The sequence below is a fragment of the Thermobia domestica genome, chromosome 3, assembly GCF_964235325.1.
Source record: "Thermobia domestica chromosome 3, izTheDome1.hap1.1, whole genome shotgun sequence".
Lineage (NCBI taxonomy): Eukaryota > Metazoa > Arthropoda > Insecta > Zygentoma > Lepismatidae > Thermobia > Thermobia domestica.
The window spans coordinates 40,912,421-40,940,028 of record NC_137456.1 but is presented as its reverse complement, the minus strand read 5'-3'; the positions used below and the strand labels follow the sequence as shown (position 1 = coordinate 40,940,028).

Genomic DNA, 27,608 nt, shown 5'->3' with positions numbered 1-27,608 from the left:
TCTGGTGGTGAGTAAGAGGAAACTTCCTCCCGGTGGGCCATCCCCTGAAATTGGCTATCACTGACCTAAATAAACCAATGTTCTTTCTTCTCATACAGTACGCAAATAAATTAGAAAACATAATGACCATTTACTTTGCCAATTTATTTACATTTCAAATCTTATTAACCGAGTCTTAAAAACGAGATTCACATACTGTATGAATGCTCATTTAAAAATCTCTTTAACAAGAATTACAAATTTATACAACTGGTGTATCACAGTATTATATTAGTTACATAAATAAAATATAACAACAACAAAATTAACCAATATCTATAATGAGTATCTTAATAGGGAAAAATTTTATAATTCACAGCAAACTAAGCAATGCTGTAAATGCAAAAATATAACAATTAAAGCTACAAATAGGAAAGTGGAGATATTCAACGACTTCCCGAAAAAGTACCACATAAATTCATTTCAAAGTGTAATATTTTTTAGTGTTATACGTACAAGGAGTGTTTTTTTTTTTTAACCTTCAAAAATAATATGCATATACATTTATTATTAACAACATATCAGTATGACCACATAAATACTTAAAAAAAGAAAATTTCATATACAATATTCATGTACAGTCATGTTCAAAAACACTTGCTACGCACCTCGTATTTAGAATTTCTGTACTCTGTTTATATTGATATACAAGCTTGAGAGAAAGATACGAAAAATAGACACCTGTTAAAATAGTCTTTACGAAGTTTCATGTCTTTGGCGCGGGAGATCCGGGTTTGATTCCCAGCGGGAGCTCATCAGGTTCGGATCCCATATGCTGTACGACGACGTCCCATATAGCCACGCTGCGGAACGTTTCGTTAACTCAAATCTATATTTAAAACACGAAGTTTCACCACAAAATTCAAATGTTTCGGCTTGTAATGTGATATATCTATCGGCAGCACCAGAGGAAGCGATTTCTATCAGGAACATTCCACCACATCGACGAGATTCTACTGTAATTTACTTTACTTTTGACCTTGTTTTTAATTTGTCCTTTTGTATAAATTTAACCCTACATACTTCTCAATAAAACTTATATTATTAGCTATGTATTTACAAATTGACATAATTTCAAGAACTGTGCTATTCCCTTAATCTGTCACTATGTATACTCATCTCCAAAATGATTGTCGCATATCTATAACTTCTTGTAAGAATATAATTTGGTAATGATTTTGCAGGGTACTTTTAATACTGATACTACGTATGTGTATAATCGGGAAATGTACATTTGTGGTAAATTTCATAGGAAACGAATTATAAATACGAAAATTAGAATGAGTAAAACAAAATGTTGCTAAATGGACAAGATAATTTTATTTTCGTTTTATTGTTCTTATTTACTGCCCTTCTGACATGAAATTTGCCACATACATGTCTTTAACGATTATACACATACTAACATTATAAAAAATACCGGGCGAATTCGTTATCAAATTATATTCCTACAACAACATATTTATAGACATGCGACAATAAGTTGGACAAAAACTTAATGCCAAGAACTCACATATTAACAAGTCAATATTAAGTGTACAGAAATTATTAATATCTTCACAAGAAAACAAAGTATACGGTTCGGCAGAAAAACTTGGTTTCCAAATTGAAATTGTGACTATATTGAGTATTTTACAAACATAATTCATTTCTGAATTGAGCCATAACTCAAAGTGTTTAGCTTACAACATTTAGGCATGAAACATCCCGTTCCTATTTTAAAAAAAAAAAATATTTTTCAGAAAATTTCCCCATTAAGAATATTCAAAATGTAATTGTAACAAAGACTGCAAATTCCCTTATCCATAGCAATGAATTGTTGCACCACATTAAGTTTGTATGGGTGGAAGTTGAGGTCTATATGAAATCTTCCGCGTACGATGCGATCAGAAATTACAAGGGTACTTCATGTTTTATTTTGCAGATCGACGTGGACATTGCAGAGCGCACACGTTCAGTACTCTCTGGAGTTCCGAGTGGTACGCGGTTTTCCTCAAGGTCTCTTCTTTATGGCTCAAGCTCTTTCCCGAATTTTTCTAAACCACGCACTATGGTATTGTAGCTTGGAACACTGTGGTTCTGATGAGTGTTGCATTGCCAGTGAAATGCACGCCATCACTGCTTCAGTATTTTTTTTTAAAAAAAAGTCTCCAAGATCAATGTTGAATGTTGTGCTGGCCAACGCTCCATGGCGACTGAAATGTCATGATAAGCAGGCTACAATATCACGGTCAACCTCAATACAATCATGTTTGAGAAGAATTGATATAATAATAATAATAATAATAATAATAATAATAATAATAATAATAATAATAATAATAATAGAAGAAGAAGAATAAAGCTTTCAGTTACGCCAGTCGTGAATACGGCTCCCAGACATGAGAAAAACATCAGAGAAATATATAAATTTAATTTTCAAAAGATACGAGCGGTATGCTTCACACCTAAATGTTATAAGCAAGAAACTTTGAGTCATAGTTCAATTTAGAAACAAAAGATCATACGTGAAACGATCAGTCTGATCACAATTTCAATTTGAAAACAGTCAGATTTTTCTGCCAGGTCGTGAATAATGACTGCAGCATGGGAAAAACTCATATAACCAATCTGTCCAAAACAGGAACACAAAAAGTATTATAAACCAAAAGACGAACAACGATGAGCATTCCAGTACAGTAAACTCTCCCAGAATGTCTTCCATTACTTTTTTTTTTTTTCCTTCTTGTCTTCTACTGTCCCTGAAGGATAACTCACGTGGACGAGCCGAAACATGTAAGCCTGAAGTGAAACTTCGTACAACATTTTTGTCTTATTGTAAAATTTATCTATTAGTGTTTTAACTATTTCTTCCTCGACACTTTATTATCACTATGGATATACATTTAAGTGAACTACAGTCCTTAGATCTTCTGAAAGTAAAGTTGGTATTCAAATCTGTTTTTTACTGGAACATGACTACTTTCCCTAAATGTTGTAGTGTTTGTAAATGTAGTGAGTAATTACCACTGTGAATAAGTTGTTTTATCAATATTAAAGCGACTTTAATGTCTAAAAATGCAATGCAAGAATATATTTGATGTAATGCGCAAGCTATTAAGTTTACATTAAACAGTCAGCATGACGATTCTCGTTTTTTCTAGAACCACTGTTGTCTATTATATATATATCTCACCCATAAAAAAAGATATTCTGATGATTGGACTTCTTCTACAGTAATATATATGCTACAATCAATATCAGTTATGTTACATATATTGCAAAGTTATGCATTGTCTATTGTATTGTCTTAAAATGAAGCTTTTTCAGTTATTACATCATTACTTTTCTAGCACATTTTTATAGCATCATATGCTTAAGAGGCTCCATCATGGCCTCTTAAAGTGCTAAATAGATCTCATTAAGTTATTCTTTCTCTCTTTATTTAAACATACCAATTCGTATAAAAGACTAATTATTTTGCAGTTGTTTAGTTAATCACACAATCATGTAATTAAAAAAAAAAGTGCTACCATTATGAAACTCGACTCCTGCCGAATACAACAGCACACATTTTTAAAAGTATTTAATGCTAGACAGATGCATACAGAAAAAAAAAGTTTTCACACTATACTTATACTAGGCTTCTTAAAATAATCAGATAATTTTCTTTTTCACATTGCTAAGACAAATCAAAGAAAAATATAACAGTTATCGAAGAAAACTCTGGTCTTTTACATGCATATAATGATTTCTCCCTTCTCTGTTAGCAAGTTCAAAATATTTTCTTTTTTTAAAACTACGAACGTCAAAATAACATTTTTTAGAACTCATTGTATTATATAGCGGCCGACTAACAATATTTTTTGCTCTGTACTCAATATTAGTTTTTCACAACGTACCCAATACCTGACCTGACAATATTTTCACGGTTTTCACACTGTTTATCCAAGTCTTAAACAGCTTACGACCTCTTCTTTATTTAAATCATTCATACTTGGTTTTGTGATACGATATTCATTTAAATGTTAAACACTTAAGACAAAATAAAACATATGGGTTCCGAAAACTCTGCTACTAGTCAACTTGCCATTAAAGAGTATAAAGCAACGTGTAACTTATCACTTCCTTTACAGAAATTTTCTATCTTTCATGTAGAACACATTACGTAGACAACTACAATTACATAGGCATATATAAATTACATGTTAGCATAAAATAAGTAATAAATATTATTTATCTGCCGGCCAATATCCTGAAATTTGAAATAAATAATGAAAACATGAAACAATATCGTGCTTTTTTGAATCCAAGATGACGTTCCACTTTCTACATAAAGGATTACAAAAAATCTGTAGCAGACACTGGTTATAGTTTCAGAACTATCTGTAGAACTAAAGTAAAAATGAAATCAGGTACAGGTTTCCCTTAGTCTTTCTCACTGGAAACGTCCACTGAACGTTCAAGGTTAAAATGATATGTGGGGAAGGTAAAATCAGAGTTCAATGAAAGCTAATAATTCTACTCAATACAGAAAAACTTCACATCATATGTCGCGAAAGCAACATACGCCCATATTCTTGAGCACGAAATTAGGGCCAGAAAAAAACCTTGTAACATACGAAATATACGGTAATAGATAATCATCGTTAAAAAGAAAAGTCAAAGAGGTAGAAATTCGCAACTAAAAGACACAAAATAGCGTGTAAATATTTTTCTTACGAAAAGAATCAAAGAAGTCATGGAAATACAATGAGGAGATTATTAAAAGTCATGGAAAGGTTATGAAGTTTTAAACTAAATTAAATAAACGTGAAAATTGTTCGAGTCGGTAAAATAAGTTTATATATTTTTTGTGTGACTACGCAAAAAGTGTTACATATATATTTTTGTAGTTGCTCTCAGTAATGAAAGTTTTTAAATACAATCAATTTTGTTACTTTTCTTCGACCAATTTCATTTTTATTAGTATTCTAATTATTATTATCAGCTACACAAGATACCGGTTAGTAGATATGCAAGACTATTATAAGTAATATATATATATATATATATATATATATAATCAGAAAATAACCAATAAAGATGAAGTTCCACAGACAACGTTAGCTTTCTGAAACAATCTGTGCTGACGAAAGCAATAGCTTCTTGGCAAAACGTTCAGTTCTACGTACTTTTGGACTTTGTACATTTTTAATGGAAAACTTTTTTTTTTTTTTTTTTTTTAATTTTTATTTCCTGACGACAGTCAATCTAAATATTTAAAATTGCACAGTTGGAAAGTTTCATTTTGTTATACCTCTGTATTTGTTCTTTTTTTTTTCTTCGAACTTCAATCTAAATATCTGACATTTCCTCCTTTCCATTTTTCACTACTTTAACCTCAATTTAATTGAAATTTAGAAAATAAATACTTAGCCCTTAAATTGTCCTGTAACTGGAAAGTGTGATTTTAAACCATTTTCTTCTCAATGCTTTACGAAGTTTCTTTAAAAACAGAACTATTCAGTGTGACGAATACATACAAGAGTGCTTTAGATAAAATATTGTGTATATATATACTATATATCCTTCAATGTCATTCAAAAGTAAGTTATATTATAAAAAACAACGTTAAAATGCAGCAGGTTATACTGTTTACTTCTTGAATTACCTATGTTATGCAGCTTCAAATTGCACATTCTTTTCCCTAACACTAAAATTCACCACTTACCCAACAAAACAAAATATGACCTTTTTTAAAATATTTTTTTCAGATAATATCTACGGTATAACAAAAGTAAGTGATAGTCTACACTAGACTTTTAGTAATCAACGCAATGGTTGGAATTTTTACTGTAGAAAACAAGTATTAATATCAAAGAAATATTACGTATATCAATATTATCTTGACCTTGCAAATATAAAATTAAAATAATATAATGACTAAAGAACATACACAAACTTACTAGACCTAGATAAGATGTAGTGTTATTTTAAAGTTTCAAGTCTTCGATGATAATGGTATCACATATGACGATAGGACATACCTAGCTGTAGTTCACAGCGTATGATGCCTACGAAATTTTATCCCTTACAAGAGAAATATTCAGGAAGTTCATAGACTACAGCCGTTCGGATAGTTCGACACTGGGTGGTTACACTGGAAGTAAGCAACTACAAAAACTAATTGAACGTATAGAACCCACTATAAATGCTACAACAAAAATACTAACCAACGTGTACCTAAATTGATAAGGAATTTTTCTTCTAAACATTAATCATCTCAGGAACACATAGTCCAGTACTTTTGTAGGATGTTAACTACACTTGTGCATTGGTAGTGTGAACGAAGACAATGTTCAATATGCACGTGAGTATTTAAGTTTCTGAGCTCATGTATAACAAATAAATTACTCTCAGCTCAGATATGATAAATAAATTACCAACGACAGAAATCTGTTCCGTTATCGAAAAAAAAAAAAAAGAGAAAAAAGGAAGGAGCCTTGAGTATATACATTAACCATTTATTATAGACATTTACAAGCCATTAAACCCAACCCCATACGAGATGTCGAAAGACTGTATCAACATCAATAACCATCAAAAACCGAAGAACTTTTAGAAGAAACTAATCAATCCAGTAGAAGATAGAATATTAAAAAGTGAAATAAAATATTTAATTTAATGGCCCACAGTTACAATATGTAGGCTAAAGAAAATAGATGAGTAATTAAAGACAATAATGCTAAAAGCGTTGGTGGAGGAATGTTGGCATTGAAGAAATGAAAATGAACAGGAAAGCAATGTCGTACAAGAGAGAAGAAAAACAAAAGAGTGAGGACCGTAGAAGAAAAGCTAAAATACAATAAAATGCACTTTAATCCAGTGTACACAGCAAAAAATGAGGTGTTAGAACAACACAAAATGACTACCACTTTAAGATGTTACTTGTGTGTTAATTTAATACCAAGAACATTGACTTCCGAGTATATCAGAGGTAACTAGTAATCGTCAGTGAGAATTTGCATTGGATTTTATTGTGCTATTATAAGCGAACTTTTCGCAGTATATTTGGCATTTATGTCAAGTAACGAGTAACGTACTATGTTTTCGGTAAGTAGTCACCAAAATAGTTTGTAAGCCTATGAATTGTCTGACAACAGAAACATCTGTAGCACTTTTGCCATCTGTTCTTCTTATCTGTTTTTCTTATGTACTAGAATATAACAACAACAGATGGTAGGACTGCTGTTCGTGTAACTGTTGTCAGACAATTCATAGGCTTACAAAACTATTTCAGTCCCCAATAATAGCAAAACATATTACGTTATTTGTTACTTGGCATAAATGTCAGTCAAATATACTGCATAAAGCTTTGCTCATTGCAAACAATAAAATCCACTTCAAATTCTCAATGACGATTACTAGTTACTTCTGATATGCTCGGAAGACGATGTCTTTGGTGCTAAATTAACACACAAGCAACACGCTAAAGTAACAACACACAACATTTTGTGTATTTTAAGACCTCACTTTTTGCTGTGTAAACTTAATAATTTCGGGGAATGAGGCGACCTGATTCCAATTTCCTCCTAAACTCAACTTTGGACGACAGGGAGAATTTTATGAAGAGCTTACGGGGACTAGAATGACCAGGAAACCTTCGCACCAGAGGTAACTGTGAGTTACATGTTGGTGTCATGGGATCTAATACGAGTAGTATTTAAATGATTATAAGTTACTTATTTCCGAAGTCAGTCAGTTATCAAAGAACATTTAGAAAAGAAAGAAAAAAAAAAACTCATATATTCCTTTTGTCTCACAGTACACTCAATTTGTATCTACTTTTGACTCGAAATTGTCAAATGGGATAAAACATGACAAAAGTCCTTTTTTTTTTTTTTTTTTTTTTAAAGAAAAAAAAGGTATGAAAATATGTCCTAATGGAGCTACAGGAATTAATAATAAATTCACTAACTCACTGTGTGGCATGTGGGACCCAGAGGTTCAATGTCGCGTCCACAAAAGCCATCCAATGACTTTGCTCTAAGCCAACTGGATCCAGTTTCTACTTTGTACTTCTTTTCTACGAGATCCATCCTTATGTTCTCCTCCCAATCATACCCAAGTCTTCTTAATATCTTTTGCCGATTGGGTTTCCAGTTAAAATTCTGAAAGCGTTCCTACTCTCATTCATTCTGACAACATGACCTGCCCAGCTCCTAGACTCTAACAATGTTAGTTAAACGACATAAATTATGTTGTTCCCCGTTATGAAGTGTCCACCATTGCCCATTTCCCTTCCTCTTGGACTCGAATATTCGCCTCAGGATTTTATTTTCAAATACCTTCAGTTTGCTTTCTTCCCTCACTCACTCAAAAACTCTCGCAAAAGAAAGAAAAATTTACGGTAACTTTAGAATAAGACTGAAATTTAGTACTGTCACTAATCAAAAGTCAATAAAAGCAAATTCGTTCAAATGTTAACTTTATTCCATTAAATAACACGTATATATATAGTGTTTCAAAACAACACTGACAATGTTTTGGAGGTGATTCCTGACACCAAGATAAGATGTTAAGTATACACCAATAGACCAACCTGGGTGCACAAATGCTTCCTTTCGGAGTTATAGGCTGCCAAAAACATGAAAAAATGGACCTACCGTAGTCGGGTCAAGACTTTGTTTAAGAACTACTATGTGCCCTATCCAAATATCCAAGTTTCACAATCCTGCGGTACTTCCCCACAAATTTTTATAGAGGTAGTGGATAAATACTCCCAATTATATGCCCGCAGCAAAACTGCCTCTATAAAAATTGTTGCGTGTGTATCTGTATTTTTGGGTAGCGCACATATTAGTTCCTAATTTAGTCTTCACCCGGCTACGGTAGATCCCATAGTTTTGGAGCTATGGACCTTTAAGATTCATTTCTTCATGTTTTCGGCAGCCTATAACTCCGAAAGGAAGCATTTGTGCACCCAGGTTGGTCCTTACTTTTTGTCTTATCTTGGTGGCAGGAATCACCTCCCAAACATTCTCGGTGTTGTTTTGAAACACCCTATATATATATACTTTCGGCTCTCTATTAAACATTTAATATTGATGAATAGATTTCTATAGTGGGAAGTGCAAGATGAATAAGTATGGAAAAGAGACAACTAAAGGTAACATTACCAAGTAAGCCTCCAAAGACGGACGAAATTATATAAGAAATAATCATATTTTGAATATAAGGTAACATATTATTTAATTAAAGATATGTATCCATAACGTCAATTAGCAAAGGTACCATCATTCATTTAAAAAAATTACTCTACTGAGAAAATTTACAGAGGCAAGTGTTTACTTTCCGCAATTCAATTGAAAGATTCCACAGTTCCTTAAATAATCCGAAGAGCGAGTTCCTCGGGAACTAAGCAGGTTAGAAATGACGATGGTTCCTGCTGTAATTCTTTCTACATCTATATTTAATATTGCTTGTTTGAAGTTCTGGTAAAACTTACTAGTTATTGCCATGTACTTCCTCTCTTAGTATAGTTCTAAATTAATCAAATAATAATAAAAACCATACTAAGGACCACCATATTTCCCAATTCCCGAAAAGCATATGACAAAATTTATATAAAAAAAACTTAGCACTCACCATTATATTGCAAATCTTGTAACAGAAGCAAGTGAAGTAATATACCAAAGTCAAACTACGATAACACGAAGGAAGATACTTAATGTAAAGTAGAAGCCACGTATGAAATTATACATTGGAGGGGAGGGAATCTTGCCTTCCTCCCCTCCATGAACAGCAATTGCTATAAATCAAAATTGAAAGACAGTTACATATATAACAAACAAACTTTAAAATATCTGAAATTTTAACTTTAAATGTATATTCCGTATCTGTAACTCATCTATTTTAATGATTAAATGTTCACAAGCACTAAAGCCGACTGAATGTCTTGACGAACCTGAAGTCGCGAATTACTTAAGAATACCCCATTAATCACTAACACTTAATTCAAATACGAGGAACATTATAGCAAAAAATAACATACCTTCATACCGTCTCCACGAAATATTGAGAACAATTTGTACCCCTTTCCGACAGAAAAAGAAAAAAAACGTTAACACAGTCCTGACATTACCACAAAAAAACGCAGATATGAAGTCATCCCTCTCGCGGATCATAAGCAATTAACAACTCTGACTCCAAACGAAACTCATACTTCCATCCATTATGAACAATTACACTGACGTCACGAGTGGAACACGTTCGCTCTCAAAAGTGGAACCAAATGAATGAAATCACTGAATGAAAAGAATCGAATGACTGAATCGGTAATCAACGAGTTGCCTAAAGTAAAAACCTGCCTCTATATAAATTCGGGTACTAAGAAATCGTCGAATTTTTACTTGTCTGCCATTCTCAATAAACAAGAAATTCCCAGTAAAGAAAGAAAAAAACTGAAAACTTTTCAGTTTCTTATAACGACCCTTAAACTAATAAGTATTTCAATCGAGAATTTTGCTAAACTTATAGATAATATGCAACATACTATTTTCAATTAATTATGTCACGATACTGTTAACATTATTGTAAATTATTTAAAAGTTACATTCATGCAATATACCATCAATTTTTACCGGTTAAAAAAAAAATCTCTTTCACGCAAATATCAACAAAGGAGTATTACTTGAGCACTTAGTTTTTTGTATAATTCCATAAACTTCTAACAACTTTCTGAATAAAATAACTTTCTTTTCTTCTTGTTGCTAATATTAAAAAAAAAATAAATTCACAAAAAATCGTATTACTTAATTATATGGCTTTAACATTATTACATCTTGATAACTTAAAATTATACTATCTAATGCTTACATACATGACATACGTATATCTTCCCACCTTCATACAATCACAAAATATTTTTATATGTATTTCGTTACAAGAAGTTGTAATAATACACAAATATATATATATTGTATTGTATAATGTTCTGAAAGCCCCAGTAATCACATAATTTATAAAAGAAATTGCACAGTCCAATACTGAATGCTAACTATCAGAATAACACGTTCTCTAAAGTACTCGATCACCCTTTAGCAACGATGCCAGTTCTCGAAGCTTAATGATGTTCGCGCGCATATAAACCTTTGTTTCCCATAACATATTTACTAAGATTTCATCATTTTTCTCGTCCATGATAATGTCACGAGACAGCTGAGGTGTAAAACGGAAGTACGGGACTCCGATCATACTGCACCAAGCCCTCGCACGGTCCACAACTCTCCCATCAACTGACGTTGCCTATACACAACACACAAAATAAATACACGGTTAGAGGAAGAATTAATATATGGGCACATGAAAGATCAAAATTAACATAAATAAAAAGGTAGAGTGAAACTTCTAAATAATGGACATCAATGGGATATGAGGACCAATTAAAAAGTTACCGGAATTTCGCTGTATCTATTAATTACCACAATATGGGCACATTCACTTAATCGCCTTCAAAATAGGTTCCTTGAGAACACATTCACTTAATCGTCTTCGAAATAGGTTCCTTGAGAACACATTCACTTAATCGTCTTCAAAATAGGTTCCTTGAGAACACATTCACTTAACCCTGCAATACGCGCGCGGGCTACCGCTGTAGCCCAGCGTTTTTGTTTTTTTTTTGCCCCAAAGTAGTTCGAGACGCTAGCACAAAGGGTGGTTGTGTACCTTTCTATCAACAATCATTCTGCGTGTTTAACGTTTGGTCGAATGTAAAATCGAAAGGAGCTCATTGTTATTCTGCTTGAAAGTTTCTTGGGCTACACCTGTAGCCCGCGCGATTATTCCTGTCACGAGTGTTGCAAAACGTCGAAAGATTTTTCATCATAGTTTAGTGTTGATCAGATGTTCAATGAGTTTGCAAAATGTCAGTTCTGACGAGGAATGTTTTCTAGATGGCAATAGGGATGGTGAAGATCATTTTGAGACCGAAGAAATGCATTTTTCGGACACAGAAATAGTGAAAATTCAGATGTGACTGAGAATCCCGGCGGCAGGGATCATTTACATTGGTTGATGATAGTTCTAGTAAAGACAGTTGCGAAGTAAATTATTATGTAGTAAAAGATAATTTCAAATGAAAAAAGACACTCCTACTCATAATATTCGCACTCGCGCTCATAATATTGGGCTTCGTTTTCCAGGATCTAAAGGTGAGGTTGTCAGCGTTGTCGCAACGTGAATGTCTAGAACTGCTTTTAGATACGAACATTTTGAGATTTATAGTTGATTGTACCAATATTTTTTGACAGTGTTAAAAATAGTTTTACACGTGATCGCAATGCAAACCCTACAGACGAAACTGAAATATGTGCTTTTATTAGCATTTTGATACTCTTGATGAGGGGTCAATGCTTGAAGGAAAGTGTGCATTGACGACTCATCACTTGTGTGCAGAACATGCTTAGAGGGACATGAAGAAGAAAACAAAAATAAAATATATGAGTGTAAATAGCATATGTATAATTATGCAAAATCGTAACTAAACTTTCATAGATAGAAATCATATTTTTTTAAAGTTCAAACGGTACAGTATATGTTTTGTGGATAATACGTTTATTTGTAAGCTTTGTTTGTAAACTTTTTGTAAAATTATACATATATCTTTTTAAAATTCTGACACATATGTTTGCGATAAAGATAAGTTTAAAAAGCGCCAGATCGGAACATTTATTGCTAAATACAAATAAGTTTTACAGTTTTATTCTTGTATTACTTTCGAAAAATGAATGCTGTTGGTCTTCTTTATAATTCATAGCTTTAAAAATAAACACATTTCTGAAATTTTGCATATAAACCTTAAAACAGTTTATTAATACAATTCTGTACAAGAAAGATAGAAATATTAACAAAGCTAGGCAATATAATTAAAAAAACGAAATGGGCTACAGTGGTAGCCCGCGCGACTATCCATGTCACAAAAATCCGCGCGCGTATTGCAGGGTTAATCGTCTTCAAAATAGGTTCCTTGAGAACACATTCACTTAATCGCCTTCAAAATAGGTTCCTTGAGAACACATTCACTTAATCGCCTTCAAAATAGGTTCTTTGAGAACACATTCACTTAATCGCCTTCAAAATAGGTTCTTTGAGAACACATTCACTTAATCGCCTTCAAAATAGGTTCCTTGAGAACACATTCACTTAATCGCCTTCAAAATAGGTTCCTTGAGAACACATTCACTTAATCGCCTTCAAAATAGGTTCTTTGAGAACACATTCACTTAATCGCCTTCAAAATAGGTTCCTTGAGAACACATTCACTTAATCGCCTTCAAAATAGGTTCCTTGAGAACATACACACTTGTTTCACTGCTCCTGTCATCGCTGGAAACAACGCTGAAGGTCCTGTTTTGGTATGTTCCGAAGTTCAGCTGTCGCGTTAGTTTGGATGTCTTTTACAATATCAAAACGGCCCGCAGAAACGAAAATTCCGCCTCCTCTACCAGCCTCCTCACTCACCGGATTTAGCACCAGCGGATTTGTGGTTTTTCCTCAAGATCAAAAAGGGGCCTCAAAGGGGTCTCTTTTGCCACTGTAAAAGACATCCAAACCAACGCTACGACTGAAAAATGAAATGAAATCTTTAAGTTTTACGTCCCACGGTTATGCCGGTCAGGCTAAAGGAAACGGTGTTGATGAGAGAGATGAGTGAAATGGTGGAATGAAGAAAGTGGGAGGAAACGGGGGAACCCCGAGAAAACCCACGAGCACGGTGTTTGTCCACCACAAAGTCCACACGGCGCGAGCTGGGATCGAACCAATGACCCCAAGCACCGGAGGTGAACGCTCTACCACTGAGCCACCGCGCCCCCCTAACGCTACGACTGAACTTCGGGACATACCAAATTAGGACTGTCAGCGATGTTTCCAGCACTGGCAGGAGCAGTGAAACAAGTGTATGTGTTCACAACGAGCCTATTTTGAAGGCAATTAAGTGAGTGTGAACCTATATTGTGGTAATAAATAGTTACAACGAAATTCCGGGAACTTTTTGACTGCTCCTCGTATGTTTAATAGTTTGTAAACGAGAGGTTTTCCTTAGCGAGAGATTATGCAAATTAACTTATGTGATAACTGTATGCAATATACACTAAATACACTAATTATAAATGTATTGTGCTCAGCATTCGAATTATTGGGGAAATGAGGGAGAAATATCCTCTGTGAAAAAAAACAAAGGTATTACTGAAGTATGTTTTCATATGGGTGTGTACTGCAAAATATACATCATGACTTGTCAAAATGTCAACCCCAGTAAAAATTTTAATTCTTTAATCTGCATAATGACTATTACGAAAAATGAGAAGTAACGCAATAAGATGATGCAACATTATTATTAAATACTGATGCAAAATTACTATTAAATACTGACAATTAAATAGAACGTACCAATCATGATGCTTTACAAATTTAACAGGAGACTTGTGCTCCACATTTTTTAATCCTTTTACCCATTTTTTACCTATCCACATTCGTCTTCATGTTTTAAATCCTCTCCCAACTGGATTTAAGTTGATGATGGAAGAAGGATCTTCCGAAAGCGCTACTTAGACTTACAAGAATATTTTGTTTTTTGTGATGAGTACAAGCCTTTGGTTTATATTTCTTTCTAAACATCATCATCGCTCGCAATACTGTGAAAGTCCTTGCTTTTTTTATATATATAATTACTGATTAATTTTGAATGAAGAAAAAAAAAAAAACATTCTTGGTTGGTACGAGACGTTCCAGGTAGTAACGACAAACTCAGAAAGACCGCCATTACTCTGTACACTCCGAACGCCCGAAATCAACTACATTTATTTTCAAATGTTTACTATTATTATCATTTAATTTATATATTTAAGAAAACATTAATGACTTCCTCAAAATATGTACATTGTAATACGGGTTAGACCCATATATCAGTTTAGCATATAATAATAATAATAATAATAATAATAATAATAATAATAATAATAATAATAATAATAATAATAATAATAATAATAATAATAATAATAATAATAAAGGATGTTGTTCCCTTACTACCCGAACACTTCAAATGAATTGTGATTTCGAGCATTCGCGGTGACACAAGTAGCAGCACAATGAGGAATAACATTTAATATGGGCGTGTTTCAGGAAGTATATTCATTATACAACGAATGCTTTACACCGAAGATCGTTTCAGGTTTATGACAATAAATCTGGCACCCTTACAAGCTCAGAAGCGGTTGTGCTCAATGTTCAAGCCCTGTCTGTTAGCAACTGCCCAGCATCTCAGTATCCACTGAAGAAGATTGTGTTGAAGCGCAGTTTGATCAAGGATGTTCCATTTCTCTTTACAAACTTTCCAAAGACAATAGTGTGCATGTTTGAACGATGGGAACAAAAATCCGTAGAGAATGCATCGTGGGAATTCACAGGAATATATGTAAAAGGGGTTGCACGAATTCCCGTTTAACGTGCTATCCGCTCCATGTACATCACCGTTGCCTTCGCTGTATGACTAGATGCCTTACCTTGGAGAATGACAACATAAGATATGTTGCTGCTGTATGGGGATGGAATATCATAGCTCCAAAATATTCACCTGGTAATAAGCTGAGTTGATTTCTGCCTTCTTGTCCACTGTGCGTAGCAAATTTGCCGTTACAGCAGTAATCATCAACTACAAAGTCATGAAAGAAACTTTCCGCATATCCAAGTACTCAGATCTTCGTAATCACGGTAACGACAGAAGATGGCCTTTGTTTTATCAGATTCCAACAGACACACTCATGACTCGTCCAGAGTCACTAAAACCTTCTACATGCCCCTGTAAGATGGGCGTTCGTACAGCTGTCGACTGTCCGTCTTCCTCTCCATGATATGAGAGGGATGAGGCATATGAACTCAAGCCTTATGTTTCTTGAACATACGACGCAACTAATGGGATTTACTATATCGACGGAACGTTATACCAGCCTTGCTATTGTTCTTTGAGATAATGGGTTCTCACGTCAAACCAAGGCACGTAGTTTTTGCCACATATGTGGGAAACACTAAGGCCTATGATACACACAATGACCAATACTGGTGGGCTCAGCAACTGTAGATGTCTGTTTTGTTCTGATCAACACAATGTTTGACACACGGAAACTTTTTGTCATACACTGTTTATTTATTCAGCTATAACTGTAACAAATATTAGAAGGGGAACACACATGGTCCTCCCCAAAGGAGGTTATTTTCGGAGCCATACGACCACTCTTACACACAAATGGCCGTCCTCCCTGCAAGTTAACACACAGCACTTTTGAACTACTCGCAATAACCTCCCTAGTGTGTTCGCATGCCGCTATCGAACGATCGAATTCGTTACAGTAAACCTGAAACGTCCTTGTGTGTACAGATACATGTAAGTGCGATCGTCAATTGTTTTCAGAATTTAATAGAAAGTAAAAGAAGTTTATCAAATACCTTATGTAATCGCTAAACGTAATTTTGTATTACACTAATAGCTGGTGTCCCGATTATTAATGTGTCTACCACTCATAATCTTGCTTTATGGAAAACAATTGCATTTTTACTTAAATAATAATAAATAAACAAATAAATAAATCCTTACCTGATCTACTAACAAATTACCTAAAGCAGATACACCCATTGCTAGCTTCGCTGTATCCCATATACTCTCTGGTCGAAAAACATCTATGCTATTAACCTATAAAACGGAAAAGAAAAAAAAATGGAAAAAACGTAATTATGACTACTATACACCAAATATAATGAGTACTAAAATGATACTGAGTTTACACAGTCCACTCCACAGCCTTGTGAAAAATGGAGTAGCATCATCACTAGTACGCTCACTCTTAGTACGTGTGTTTGTACGTGCAAATTCTGCTGGAAATCTAAATAAATGCAAATTTAGGCGGCGGAAATAAGAGGAATATTAGCCGACAAAAAAGTAATATCAGCTGATATACAAAACAGAGGGAAATTAGGTAATGAAAAGTTAGGCAGGAGGGTCTGGGAACAATATACATCACTCTACCAAAGATAAACTCATCTAGGTATCGGTTAAGTTAAATATCTGCATAGGCTCTCTGCCTCCTTCCTCAGTGCTGTCGAAAAGACTTACACTGCTATTATTACATTTTTAAGAATCTTTCTTCATAGTAACATGATGACTGACTGTAAGTAAGAAGTGGTCTTTTCCTTAATTTTTCTGAGCGTTATGTAAAACTTACAACTTAAAAAAAGCTATAAAACACTGGAACAATTTAATCACTTATTCCTTTAGTATTTAAAATGGATGAAGGAACAAATACATTTTAAAACACACTAAGTCATCAATTACTACTTGAACGTAAGGCTACACTTATAAAAATGTTTTTCGTGATGCATTATTTACACTAAATTGGTACCCTACAAGATGTTCAATAATCATTTGTTACATATTTTTTCTCTCTCCAGCTATAACCAGATGGAGTTTAAATGCATGAAGTAATCTTCTACATGATGATAAGTTTGAATGTAGACAAATAGGGAGAGAACCACAAGGAAGTTCACGAACCTATGTTGTATACCAAGAGTTTTTGCACGACCTGAGGTCAGTCTAGAGGCCCTTCGCACCACCGTTTTCCTGAAAAACGCAAGTAGGAATTCTAATCCTAATTCAATAATAGATTACGTCCTTCAGTAGTTCAATATTGCGTAAGTTGTACAGCAAAATGTGAGACACTTATCTGAGAAACATAGGTTGTACTAGAATATTACAACTGCAAACAGCTGTATCCAGCAACTTTATTAAAGTTGATCCAATTTTACTCTTAATTAACTCTATGGCCTATGGAATCCGGAGGTTCAATGCCGCAATCACAAAAGCTCTCCATTGAATTCCGTTCTTAGCCAACTAAGTCCAGTTTCTCCCTTGTATTCCGATTTCTGCGTGATCCATCTTACTATCGTTCTTCCATCTGCGCCTAAGTATTCCTAATGGTCTTCTTCCGATTGAGATTCCAGTTAAAATTTGAAAGTGTTCCTATCCTAATTTTTTAAATTCTGGCTACATCCCTTGCCCACCAGAGACTCCTAGACTTGATTATTCCATCAATGTTAGGTAAATGGTATAAATTATGTACTTCCTCGTTATGAAGTTCTGCAATTTTCCATCCCTCTTCGGTCCAAATATTCGTCTCAAGATTTAATTCTCAAATATTTTTAGTCTGTATTCTTTCCTCAAAGTAAGCGATCATGTTTCACAACCATACAGTACAACAGGCAGAGTTATTGTTTTATATATTTTAAGTTTCAAGTTCTTTGACAGAGTTCACGAAGTCAAAAGATTTTGAACTGAATAATAACAAAATTCCATGCTTTCAATCGGCATTTAATTTCTTCATTATGTGGTTTAGGTCTGTTACTATTGATCTTAAATATTCCAAAGTATTCACACTGACGAAAGTATTATTTTGTACGAGTATTTTAACGAATTCATAATTTGCAGTATCACGGTCACGGCGAATTCCATGTGTTTAGTTTTTTCCACATTTACTTCTAAACCCATATCCCTGCAGGCTTTAAACCTCTGCATTTGTTTCTATTGTCTTCATTTACTGTATTTATTTATTTATATTTATTTCTGGATATCGCTATCTATGACCTTCAGCCTGTTCATATGAGGGATAACGTCCCTCGGTGAGTACACTACCCAGGGAAGGGGGGAAGGATGAGAGCGATCTGGAATCATTCTGGTATTTGCCTTGTGTGAATTAGGAAAACCCAGAAAAAAAACCTTTCTTAAGACGGCTGGTCTGAAAAATCTGTTGCACCTTTTTGACAGTGTCCTCGTCGGGAATCGAATCTGCACCGCTTGCACCAAAGGCGAGAGCGTTAGAGACTACGCTACTCGAGGCCACCTCTATTATTCTCATATCATTCTCTATCAAATTGACTTCATCAGCATAATTCATAACCTAATGCCATTTAGCTATGGATTGGTTGCTTTGATCTTCCTTATCGCGTATTTCAGTACAAAACTCAATAATAATGGTGACAGTGCATCTCCTTGTTTCAAGCCATTCTCGACGTGAAAGCTTGTGGACAAGTTTCTAGTATTTAGACTTTACTTTGAGATTCATGTAAACAAATCTTAATCAAACTAGCTTTTTCGGCATACAAAATTCGGTAAGAATGTTACACAATGCTTCCATTCTAATCGACTCGTAGGCTTTTCTGGAATCAATAAATGATTGATGTACTGGAATACTATATTCCTATTTCTTTCCAAATATTTGATGAGTTTCAATTTTATTCTTAGGACGTTTAATTAACAACACACAATAAATTTACGAAGTTACTGAGTATCAGCGAGATAGAATAGAGTTAATTACCTGAGTAACAGGAGGCATTCCTGTACCAAATGACACTACTATTTTAGGTTCCACTGCTTCACTAGCTCTCCCAACAGCTCTCAACGCCGTATTGTACTCATGGATTTCTGTCAAGGCATCCAACGTAGGATTATTGGCTATTAAGCCACCATCCAGGAAACGACCAAATGCCCTAAAACAAACAGAGTTTATTAAAGATTCATTTTTAAAGTCAATGATGTTCCCTAAGATAACCAGATATATTGACACGAACAAACTTGTTTCAGATGAGGCTTAAACATCTGCAGACTTGATGCCGAAGAGAAAGTCGTCGTCGTACAAAGATAATTCCGATTAACTGTCTGGCGCTCGTATTTTCAAAAACGTCATGTAGCGACCCGACAACCATGTAAGCATATAATTCTACTCATTAGTTAACGATGGAGCAAGCCTCTATGAGATAGTTTGGGTTACGTTAGATAAAGAATTCTCGGTGGTGCGAAAATTTAACCATATTTTACGAGTAAATTTCCACAATTATTCGCTGTTATTGTCAGTACCATTATTTCTGCTCCTTCTCGAAGTAACGGCCGCACTGTTGACATACATGACGCATCACTATTCGTTGCTGACACCCGGCCACCGAATACAAATAGCGCAGTTGATTCATGACCTTCGACAAATGCTTAATGTCAATATATATATATATATATATATATATATATATATTGTCCTTTCATTTAAACGCTCTTCTTTATAGGCGTCCTTCATCTTCTCCACAATCACCGAGCCCGGCATACTGTGTCTAACTCATTATCGTATCGCACAACGTTTCTCTGTCTTCATATCCATACTCGTAACTATAAAAATCTGGAGTGGAAAAGTCAACACACCTTTTTCGCACGCCTGTTGAGCGTAAACTAGTGAACAAAACACGTTCGGAGCATTGTTATGATTACACAACGAGTTGAAATAATATGCATGCACCGCCGTGGGATCACCCCGTGGCGTTATTTCGGAATACAGGCATCACCAGGGTGTCTACTGAGTTTCATTTTCAAAATTCCAGTATATTTCCAGTATATTCAGTATAACCATCAGCAAAATTCCAGTACCTAATACAATGATATTTTAAAACTTCTTTAGGAATAATCACACTCTTGATGACTTCAAATTTGTAACTGTTCTGCCATCAAAAGAATATTTTATTTGTAATATATTTAGTTAGCCTTTTTTTTTTTAATACAAATGATTTTTTAACATTCTTTTAAAGGACCTCCCAACTCCCCTCAAAGCCCTCCACCTCACCCATTGCTTTAAATGTCTATTACAAAATGTATACAATTCTTGCTTTGGAAAAATTTACAACCTCAATGAACACAAAATTGTTTCTACGACTATTAAAATCATTACCAAAAAAAATATTGTTGACAACTTACCAGTTTCATGATTTTTCCAGTATGTGAATGAAAATTCCAGTATATTCCCAGTATTTCCAGTATCGAAATTAAATTTCAGTATAATTCAAGTATTTCCAGTATCAGTAGACACCCTGATCACTAACAGTTGCTTTGGGATAGTCTCTGTACTTGGTGACTAACATTATTGGAATAAAGTGTGTTCAAAAAGTAATGAGATTGACAACACTGTGCACGAACCGACAATGCTACTGTATTTACCTTCGCACGGCAGTTAAGTGAGCCTTGCCGCTGACTCAGTACAAGTTCGAACTTAGTTCAGTTGCTACAAGATTGTTGAGAGCGTCTAAAGTGAAGTGGACCGGCAAAAGTTTGAGCAACGCTGTGCCATTAAATTTTGTGTAAAGCTTCGCAGATCCGCAACTGTAACTTGTGATAAGTTACAAAGGGTTTACAGAAAACAGTCTTTACGTAAGGCAAAAGGTACAAGTATATATATAAGGCCGAAAACACGTGGAAGACGAACCACGTGCGGAAAGACCTTCAACCTCAAAAAATTGATGTTCAATTGTGTTTTTAACAGCCAAGGGATCGTCCACAAGGAATTTGTGCTACCAGCACATCAAACTTTTTATCGAAATTCACTGAAAGACTCGGAAAAAGAGTGTCAGGCACTGCACGGATTTTGGGTGCTGCCGACAACGCACTATGTCACACGGCAGTTTCCATCATCGAATTTTTGGCAGAATCAAGCATTTCTGTGGTTCCTCAGTCCCCTATTCACTGGATCTCAGTTCATGTGACTTCTTTTTATTCCTCTTGTTCAAATGCTAGTTGAAGGATGCCATTTTGATACGTTAGATAATATCTACAAAATCATAACGACAAACTGAAAAGTAATCCAGAAGAAGCCTTCTAGCACTGCTATTAACACTGAAAACAACGCTTGCATGGCTGTGTAGGTGTCCAAGGGGATAACCTCGGTTTGCAAGAATAATAAAATTCATCTTTAACGTAAAATCAGTCTCACTACTTTCCTAACCTCGTATTACATAAATATCTGACTGCTAGCTCCGATCTTACGATTTCAGTGCAGATCTATACCAACTGCGCATTCAGCGATGCAACCAGCTTTCTTTGTTTTTCGTGCTTTGTTTCTCCAGTTCTAACTAACCATCTACTTATTGGCAAATATTTTCGGATGCAATTCACCACTCTACAGAGACTATTTTGATTGGGAATGTTTTAAATGGTTTGTGCATACAGTAGATACAGTACCATGGCGAATAAACAGAAGAGTGTTACAAAAAATGTGTCCAATATTTTGGGAACAGATTCCTGACATCAAAATAAGAAAAAGAAAGTTAATATGACCTGTGCTCAAAAGTGGATAGTTTAGGAGTTATAGGGTGCCGAACGTGAAACAAGTGAACTTTAAAAGTTCATAGATCCACTACTATGGGACCGATCGTAGTTGGGTCAAGACATCATTGAGGAACTGGTATGTGAACTATCCAAATATCCATGTTTAAGAATGCTTCACTACTTGCACACCAGTTTTTAGAGAGGTAGGTGGAGAGTGATCAAGTACTCCCAACCAGTCTCTCTAAAAATGATTGTGCAAGTACCGGAAGTTCTGAAAAATGGATATTTGGATAATTTACATACTAGTTCCTCAGTGATATCTTGACCCGACTACGATGAGTCCTATAGTAGTGGAACTATAGACCTTTAAAGTTCATTTTTTCTCGTTTTCGGTACCCTCTAACTACGAAACTATGTACTTCCGACCGCAGGTCCGTATGAACATTTTTTCTTATTTTGTTGTAAGGAATCTATTCCCAAAATATTGTGAAATATTTTTGTAACACCTTGTATATGCAGGAGAAATTATTATTATTATTAACATACCATACTCTCAACAGATGTAAATTCAATCAATTTCAGAGTGAAAAGTGCGTCTGAAAGTATGGATGTAGTAGGATACCGCTACAATCCGATATGGTAAACCGAAATACCTGGTTCGATCCCTGACGGAATCGCATTTTTTCTTTCTTTGACATTACTGAAAAAGCACTCTCACTTATCTTAAAACGGTTCCCGTCAAAGCTCCCACTCAGAAACTGAATTAATGGTTATATAATTAACTCCCCCTTCCCCTATGATTTTAAATATTGTTTACGTTCATTATAGGATCAGTATCGGGGTGTTATCTCAAGTCTTAGTCCCAGTTGACGTTCTAGTTTAGCGGCTGAAGTTTAAATTAAATATTGCATGCAGATATACAGGTATTACAAATGAAGCCAATTTTTTTCTTTTAAATTAACGAAGTACTTGGGCTTGAGAACTATAACTCACCTAAAATACGAAGGTGCTGCACCCGTCGCTCGCGCAGCTCGCCAGAGAAGCTGTTCTTCAGGCCGCGGTGGCGGCACAAAAATGCTTGGTTTATCTACATGCAAGATTTCTTCAGGGGATTCGTAGTTCCGGAAAATATGCAAATCTGCTGGTTTTCTGTCGGCTAACACACCCGTTACCATCAATCTGAAAAATAATTTACAATAAAAGTAGTTAACAGTACAAGAGATCAACTTTCTAGATTGTTATGTCAAAAAGTTAAAAAGGCGCTTGTAATGTAATTAAAATTTCAATAAAATTCAGTTTATTTATTTATTCACTAAGTTTCATACTGCACAAGGCCATTCGGCTGAAAGTGAACATCAACAACATTGAAAACACAAATATAAAAAGAAAAAATAAATACAAATAAAGGGAAGTTCACTTCTAAATTTACAATATTTCACTTGATTTCTAAAATTTCGTTCAGTAGTAAAAATGCTGAAACCTGTTGAAACTGTGTTATAATCTTGCACTAGTCTGTAAAACAAGGAGCGCTTAACAAATGATAACATAGAAGTCTCGTAGGTTAGTAAATTTAGAAAATGAAATGAAATTGTTGAGTTTTACGTCCCACGGTTATGCCGGTTAGGCTAAAGGAGACGGTGATGATGAGTAATGAATGAAATGGTGGAATGAAGATAGTGGGAGGAAACGGGAGAACCCCGAGAAAACCCACGCACACGCTGTTTGTCCACCACAAAGTTCACTTGGCGGGAGCAGGGATTGAACCCGATACCCCTAGCACCAGAGGTGAACGCTCTACCACTGAGCCACCGCGGCCCCTTAGTAAATTTAGAGAGCGAGTTCGCCGCGAACACGAAGGTTAATCTGCGGTAATAAGAATTCGGAATAAACTTTACCACTGATGATCTTATGCAGGTAAAGTAAATCAGCTGCGCGATGTCGTTTGTCAGAGGTATATAAGTTCATTAAAGACATCAGTTCCTGTCTCGAGTAATCACGTAACTAACGAATTCTAAATCTAACTATGGCAAGAAAGAAGTTTAAAATCGAGTCAATGCGAGATAGATTAGTAGGTACAGCCTTATTCCATACAGGTGAACAATATTTACTGATCATGGAAATAAAAGCCTTGTAAAATATTCTAAAGGCTGGGAGACTTTGTATTTCAGGAGATCTAAAAAGTAGACCAAGTAGTTTCATGGCTCTAAATGAGGTCGATATGATGTGATCCATAAAGGAGAGTTTTTCGTCAAAGACAACACCTAGATATTTTTTAGATGAAACCTGTTTAAAATTGAAAGGAGCTCTCGCTCCACCGTCTTGGTTATGTTCTACCCTGAGAACACACCAATCCTTATATATATATTTTTTCTTTTATTAGGTAAATAATTATGAACTTACATTCGTTTCTATACTAAATTACTGTCACCAAGATGCAAGAACTGGAGAATGGAAGATCTCTCTCTCTCTCTCACACACACACACACACACACACACACAAAAGTAAGAAACTAGCAGGAAACGAAATTTCTTGATTTGGAGTTTAGCGTTCTTCTCATCGCCGATGCTATATCACACAGTGGTCCTACAGTTTAACGTGGCAACCGAACTACATGAGTTCCCACCGAAAAAGTGAGATGCATACTAAGATCACTTTATCAAAACTTAAAAAAGGTACCAGAACCTTTGTACACCCCCGATCCTATGTCTCTGATTACAATGGAATTTAAGTATGCAATTAAGTAAAAATAAAAGCTTTTGTATTGTTGTTCTTGTTATTGTTGCGTCACTTCTTTAATTGCGCCTCATATTTGGTTATCGTTTCCTACTGCAGATAAGTGTGTTTCCTACATTTCCTTTTTATCTTCTTGCCACTTTAAACTTAAAATTTATACTGTAAATTTTTAGTGCTTTCACAACAAATTTACAACATAAATTTTAGATTTAAATGGGGAAGAATGTATATATATATATATATATATATATATATATATATATATATATATATATATATATATATATATATATATATATATATATATATATATATATTTAAATGTAGTAAATGCACTTACTTGCAAAACCAAGCTCAACTCTCCGAACATGTCCACAGAACAAATGGACGAAATATACGGTTCAATTAAAGAGGTAATGTAAGAAAAGATACGTTAAGGTATAATAATAATAATAATAATAATAATAATAATAATAATAATAATAATAATAATAATAATAATAATAATAATAATAATAATAATATTTCATTATATAAAAACTTGTCTAAAAATGAAATATAACTACTTTTCTGACTATGGAATTTACTTTAGTCTCTTTCTAATAACATTCATTTTAATGACTAAATACAGACGTGACCTAATTGAATAACTTACAAAGAGTGAAAAAGTGATTTTAATTGGTCCGGGACTCGAACCCGGGATCTCCGGCATACTGTGCCGATGCGTTAACCACTACGCCACCCAGTCAGCTTCCCAGAACAGCCAAACACTCTCTCATTCCTGCAGTCAGTGCTCTCCACTCAGACCACGTTGGGTTGTAAAACAGCCCAGCTGCTGTGCTTGGACAACCTAGTATCCATATACTGAAAACACCTTTTGACGGTTGTGAGTTCATATATTAATGAAGGTAGGAAACAACCGATTTAAACTTATTTTTACACATCAAATCCTCTGTAGATACGAATTCAATAACTTACAAAAAGTGAAAAAGTGATTTGACTGGCCGGGGATCTCCAGCATACCGTGCCGATGCGTTAACCACTACAAACCTAACAAGAAAAGAGAGGGAGATTATATATCAAAGTGGAAGATGGTTTATATACCAATCGAAAGCACTAATGACGCCTATTACGAAACTGTAATAAAAATTTTCTGAATGCATATACTGTACGAGTTATATGATTATACAGGGTGTTCAGAAATCCGTTTCCACCCCTAGAAATCGTAAACGATTAGACAGATGCCAAAACACAGAAACACGAGTTTAATCATTTTAAAAGTACAACGTACTAAAGTAAAAAAAAAAAAAAAATGTTTTCCCAGGGCCACTCGCAGAGGCCCAGGCGGGATCCAACTCAAAAATTGCAAAATGTAAGGGGGTTAAGTAGCATATCGTTGGAAACCTGGTGGGAAATGAAAGAAGACGGAACAAGTCTCGACTCTCTAAAATTACTATGTGCAAAATGGCAGCTGGTCAAAATGTCAGCAAAGCGTCATTATAAATGGTGAGACAGATGCCAAAACAGGAAAAAAGTGTACCATCTTTTAAAACTACAATTACTGAAAGTAAAAAATGTCCCAGGGTCCTCTACAGGGTCCGAGACGGGGTCCTATTCAAAATTTTCGAATGTCAAGGGGGTCAAGTACTGTATCGTTCGAAAGCGGTTGGAAATAAAAGAAGACGGAGCAAGTCTCGACACTAAAATTACCCTGTGTAAAATGGAAACCAATCAAAATGTACATCTTCATTTCGATTCTCCGGGCGCATTCACTTTCCATTTTGCAATCGGCACTTGTTGTCATTGTGAGATATTTGCACGTAAATCACTGTTCCTGGTACAAGAATTTTTTTGTTTGAATCATTTTATAATTGATAATTCAGACACCGAGCATAAGTACGACTATTGTACAGTCATAAACATAAATAAGTAGAGGTAAGAGTCTTTATTTCTTATGGCTCCAACCTCTACTTATTTATTTTCGTGGTAGTACATTATATATTAACTAGTCAGTTCTATACTCAAAGATGTCAAATGTTGTCTTTTCTTTTCTTTTCTTTATTTCTTAATTTGCTTTCATTTTATTATGTTTTTATTTATTTATTTATTTAGACATTACTGGGTCCAAAGAGCAGAATCTCACAGTAGGGGCATTTCTGTCAAGCACAAGAATTGAAGTGAAAATAAACTAAAACCCGGCTACAGAAACAAGACCTAAAACGCGAGATGTTTGCACAGTGTTATCGTAGAGCATCCAGACTTGTTCCATCTGCTTTCATTTAACAACAGCTTTAAACGATATGCTACTTGACCCCCCTTGTCATTTGAAAATTTTGAGTAGGACCCCGTCTGGGATCCTGTGGAGGACCCTGGGACAAATATTTTTACTTTCAATTATTGCAGTTTTGAAATGATACACGTGTTTTCCTGTTTTGACATCTGTCTCACCGTTTCAGTTTTTTACAATGTTTTTGCTGACGTTTCGAACGGAGACCATTTTACACAGCGTAACTTTAGAGAGTCCAGACTTGTTCCATCCTCTTTTATTTCTTAACAGCTTTCCAATGATATGCTACTTGATCTCCCTTGCCATTTGAAAATTTTTAGTAGGACCCCGGGACAATTACTTTTACTTTCAATAATTGTACTTTTAAAAGATGAGGTACATGTGTTCCTGTTTTGACAACT

General features: G+C 34.7%; 1 protein-coding gene across 1 annotated transcript in view; it reads right to left on the bottom strand.

Annotated features, from left to right (window-relative positions):
* Nucleotides 1–123: 123 nt before the first annotated feature.
* iPLA2-VIA (calcium-independent phospholipase A2 VIA) overlaps nucleotides 124–27,608 on the bottom strand; it is a gene marked incomplete in the record, with an annotated part of 55,442 nt that continues 27,957 nt past the window's right edge. Inside the window, 3 exon segments of the mRNA XM_081750706.1 lie at nucleotides 124–11,307; nucleotides 16,655–16,750; nucleotides 19,425–19,602. Coding sequence (XP_081606832.1) covers nucleotides 11,080–11,307; nucleotides 16,655–16,750; nucleotides 19,425–19,602 — 502 coding nt within the window.